Source organism: Microtus ochrogaster, linkage group LG8 (assembly GCF_000317375.1).
Source record: "Microtus ochrogaster isolate Prairie Vole_2 linkage group LG8, MicOch1.0, whole genome shotgun sequence".
Classification (NCBI taxonomy): domain Eukaryota; kingdom Metazoa; phylum Chordata; class Mammalia; order Rodentia; family Cricetidae; genus Microtus; species Microtus ochrogaster.
The window spans coordinates 22,898,019-22,902,515 of record NC_022033.1 but is presented as its reverse complement, the minus strand read 5'-3'; the positions used below and the strand labels follow the sequence as shown (position 1 = coordinate 22,902,515).

The 4,497-nt window shown below is 41.5% G+C and overlaps 1 protein-coding gene across 1 annotated transcript in view; it reads right to left on the bottom strand.

Annotated features, from left to right (window-relative positions):
* Positions 1-4,497, bottom strand: part of Pigu (phosphatidylinositol glycan anchor biosynthesis class U) — a 90,446-nt gene that overhangs the window by 77,904 nt on the left and 8,045 nt on the right. Inside the window, exon 2 of the mRNA XM_005363085.2 lies at positions 1,435-1,499. Within this exon, the coding sequence (XP_005363142.1) occupies positions 1,435-1,499 (65 nt within the window). The remainder of the gene's footprint in view (positions 1-1,434; positions 1,500-4,497) is intronic.

The following is a 4,497-nucleotide window of genomic DNA, read 5'->3' as shown; positions in this document are numbered from 1 at the left end:
GGGAGGGAGGGAGGGAGGGAGGGTGAAGAGAAGAAAAGGTGATCAGAAACACCTGCATGTGAGAGCTCTGAAGCTCCTCCAAGTGCCTGGGTTCTAAGCCTGAGGTTAGGGGCAAATACAGGTGCCAAGCACAACAGTGAGAAATCAAGATTTACACTTTAGAAAAATGTCCCTGACTGCAGAATAAATGAGCAAGATTGAATCAGGAAAAACTTAACAAGAAAGCTGTTACAGCAATCCAAGGGACAGGTGACAATAACCAAACAGTATGTTTACACTTCTGTTTTGGCATTTTGAGATAGAGTCAGTCTCATAAAGCCCAGGCATGAACAGGCCTTGAATTCATGGCAGTCCTCCTGCCTTGGCCTCTGGAAAGCTGGGGTTACAGTGTGAGCCTCCATACCTGATGTGAGAGAGTCTTCTGTTTTGTGTTGATTTCATTGGTTAATAAAGAAACTGCCTTGGCCCTTTAATAGGACAGAAAATTAGGTAGGCGGAGTAGACAGAACAGAATGCTGGGAGAAAGAAGCTGAGTCAGTCAGTCGCCATGATTTTCCTCTCCGAGACAGGTGCAGGTTAAGATCTTTCCTGGTAAGCTGCCACCTTGTGGTGCTACACAGGTTATTAGAAATGGGTTAATCAAGATGTGAGAGTTAGCCAATAAGAGGCTGGAACTAATGGGCCAGGCAGTGTTTAAAAGAATACAGTTTGTGTGTTGTTATTTCGGGTATAAAGCTAGCCATGCAGGAGCTGGGCAGGAACGCAGCCCACAGCTCCTTACTACACATACCTAGCTAGCTTTTACTAGTCTTAAAGCCTCATTTTTATGAGCCTGGCATGGTGGAACACATCTTTAATCCCAGCACTCAGGAGGCAGAAACAGGCAGATCTCTGTGAATTCGAAGCCAGCCTGGTCTACAGAGTGAGTTCCAGCACAGTGAGGGTTGTTACACAGAGAAACCCTGTCTCAGGAAAAAAATAATAATAATTTCTGTAGAAGCCTCATATAGTCCCCCAAGCCAGCAAGATAAACGTACTGGTTGCATAAGCCTGACAAGTGGGCATGGTCCCCAAATTCACAGAAAGCCAGTTGCATCTGGAATCTCAGCACTCCTGACAGAAGTCCAGAACCTTCACAGCCAGCTAGGCTGGTGTATGGAGACCCTTCCATAACAGTGTGAGAGAACGGACTCCTGAGAGTTGTTCTCTGGTCTCTCTCTCTCTCTCTCTCCCTTCCTCCCAACTCTTTAAAATCCTAACTGGATCATTTTCCCTGATTGTGAAACAACTTTCTTATGCAGAGCATGTCACCAAGAGGGCTGGCTATTCCTATCAAAAAAAGATCCTTTTAAATGTCTGTACCAAATAGCTCAGGCTCTGGTATCCATGACTATGAATTACTCATAGTGCCAGGAAAGAAAACACAACACTTACTTCATGAAATACTGCTCCAGAATATGGAGACACTCCCAAATCCAGCAGTGCGAGGCCTTCAACCACTGAAAACAAAGAAATACAAGTTCACTCAGACTTTAGAGACAACAGCAAATGGTCATAAACTAAAATGTCAGATATTCCTAGGACCAAGGAATGCCTGAGTTTATCCCTTCACCTCAGGTCAAGCAAGTGGCTGAAGGTCTTCATTTGAAAAAAAAAAAAAATCTCAGGACTGTACATATGTATGAAATTCTCAGAATATGTCACATGCATACACACACACGTGAAATTTTCAAGAATAGAGAATTCTTCCACACAAAGCAGTTCTTTCCATCACGAGCTGTGCCCATTACAAGGAAGTTTTATACTAAACTGTAACTTCTGAGGTTAGAGAAATGGCTTGGCAATTAAGAGCTGCGTACTGCTCTTGGTCCCCAGTTCAGTTCCCAACACTCGTGTCCAGCAGCTCACAACTGCCAGTAGCTCCAGCTGCAGAGGACACATCCCCCTCTCTGGCCTCTGCCTTAGCATACACACACTCCCACAAAGACATGCATACATGCACATAATCTAAAAAATAAAACTAAATAATTAAAAAAAAACTATAAACTTCTTCTACCTCTCTGTGGTCTCCACCAACCCTAAAGCACTTCTTCTATGCATAGTCTACCCTATTCCAAAGCACAACTAACAAATCAGCAACACGTTTTAAAAAACGTCCTCCAGGTTAGTGAAAGTCGCTCTCTTGTGTTACCTGTTTCAGTGACATTTACGTCATTTTTCTACAGAGTAAGATATACTTTTTAGCTGTGTTCCTTTAATTCTAACCTTATATGGATTTGGAAGATGGAAATTGAGCTATTTTGGGGGGGGTGTTTAACGAGGCTTTTGTTTTGTGGCAGAATGTTTACATGTAGGAAAGATTGACCTCACGTTCGCAATCCCCTGTCTCATCAGCCCCCCCAACCAAGTGTTGGAATTATAGCAGCTGGCCATTAGGCCCAACTAAGATGATACTTTGTTGGCCTCAAACTTCTGGTGCTGCCAAGAATCACCTTAAGCTCTTTAACTTTCCTGCCACCACCGCTCAAGTTCTAGGAATACTGGCATACACCACCATGTCCAGCTTAAAATATTTGGTTTGAGGGTTTTGGGGTTTGGTTGGTTTGGTGCTATGGACTTAACTTGGGAACTTGTGCATACTAGGCAAGCACTCCACTATGCTATATCAGGTACACAGAATAATTCTTGTTTTTTTATGCAAGGTCTCACTATGTAACTCTAGCTGACTTATAATTCACTATATAGCCCAGGCTGGCCTCAAACTGAGAGACCCACTTGCCTCTGCCTCCCCAGTGTTGAGATTAAAGACGTGTGCTACCATGCCTGCCTGGCCCCAAATGATAATTCTTAAAGTAGATTACATTAGAAAATAATTGATCAAGTGCCTGATACAATATATTCAGTACAACACTGAGAGTAATAATTTTTCTTTATCTTCCGTGTATGGGTGTTTTGTTTGTGGATATGTCTGTGCACCACATATGTGCCTGACTCTGATGACGCATCAGATCTTCTAGAACTGAGTTACAGATTGCTGGGAGCCAACAAGTGAGTTCCAGGAATGGAACCTGGGTCCTCTGGAAGAGCGGGCAGTGCTCTTAACTGATGAGCCATCTCTCCAGTCCCACTTAATAAAAACTGAAAATAATGCCAATATTGATTAATGGAGATTTATTTAAATATGTATTTACTGATATACTAATATATATACTGATATATTAGGCATTAAAACTATATTGGAAATAACTGAATAAATAAACAGTTGGAAGAGAAAGAAATGCTCTCCTTATAGAATGCTCAACATCAAGTGTAGGAAAGCTAGGCACGTGGGACAGCAGCAGGGCAACATGCAGAGCATGCAAGAGGATGAGTTCAACATCAGGACAAAAAGTGTAACAAGGAAGAATGGAAGAAAGAGCAGAAAGTCATCAGTTGACTGACCCACAGAATGGTTCTGAAAACAAGAATCATTTGCAGATGCTAAAGTTAGGGGTAGAAGTATGTAAAGCACAGTACTTTCAAGGGGAAAAGTAATAATTTCATGTTTTAATCAGGTGATCCATTAAAACATCAATATGTGAGTTATATTAATTACCAAGTATCTCAGGATTCACTGATGGAGTGATGAGAAGAATACTGTGGTCCTCATGCCAACAATGTGGTAGAATAACAACAACAAAAAAACCAACAAAAAACCCCTAACCTCCACCTAATCATGGGAAAGCATCAAGCAACCAAAAATGGCAGGTACATAACTGTCCAGTATTCTTAAAAAAAATAAATCAAAGGAAGAGCCCCAGACGGGTAGTCACTAAGGAGATGTAACCACGAAATGCAAAACGAGGTCATGGATTGAACATTAGGCCAGGAACTGAACAACAGGGACGCAGCACAATTCTAAGAAGGTATATACACTAATAGTACTAACTGACCGAAGCCACAATATTAAGTATATTAGGTAAACTGTAAATAGGAACTTTATTTTTGCAACTCTCTGTGTGTGTGTACACGCACATGTGCTTTGAGTATCTACGGAGGCCAGAAAAGGTTACCAGAGCTAGAGTTACTGGAGTTTATAAACAACCTGATGTAGATGCTGGGATCCAAACTCCAGTACTCAGATAGACCAATAAGTACTATATGTGTGTATTAAAATTTTAAAAACATGTATATGTTTGTTGGGTTTTTTTTTTCATTTTTTGAGATAGGGTTTCACTGTGTAGCCCTAGCTATCATGAAACTCATTCTGTAGACCATGGTGGCCTTGTACTCACAGAGATCTGCCTGCCTCTGCCTCCTAAGTGCTGAAATTAAAGGTGTGTGCTACCACCGCCTGCCTCAATAAGTACCCTTAACTGCTGAACCATCTCTCCAGTCCCTTTGCAACTCCTTTGAAAATTGAAATATTTCAGGGTTGGCAAAATGGCTCAGTTAATTAGGTTATTACTGGAAAGACTGATGACCTGAGTTTGATTATCAGATCCTAAAGTGAAAGAA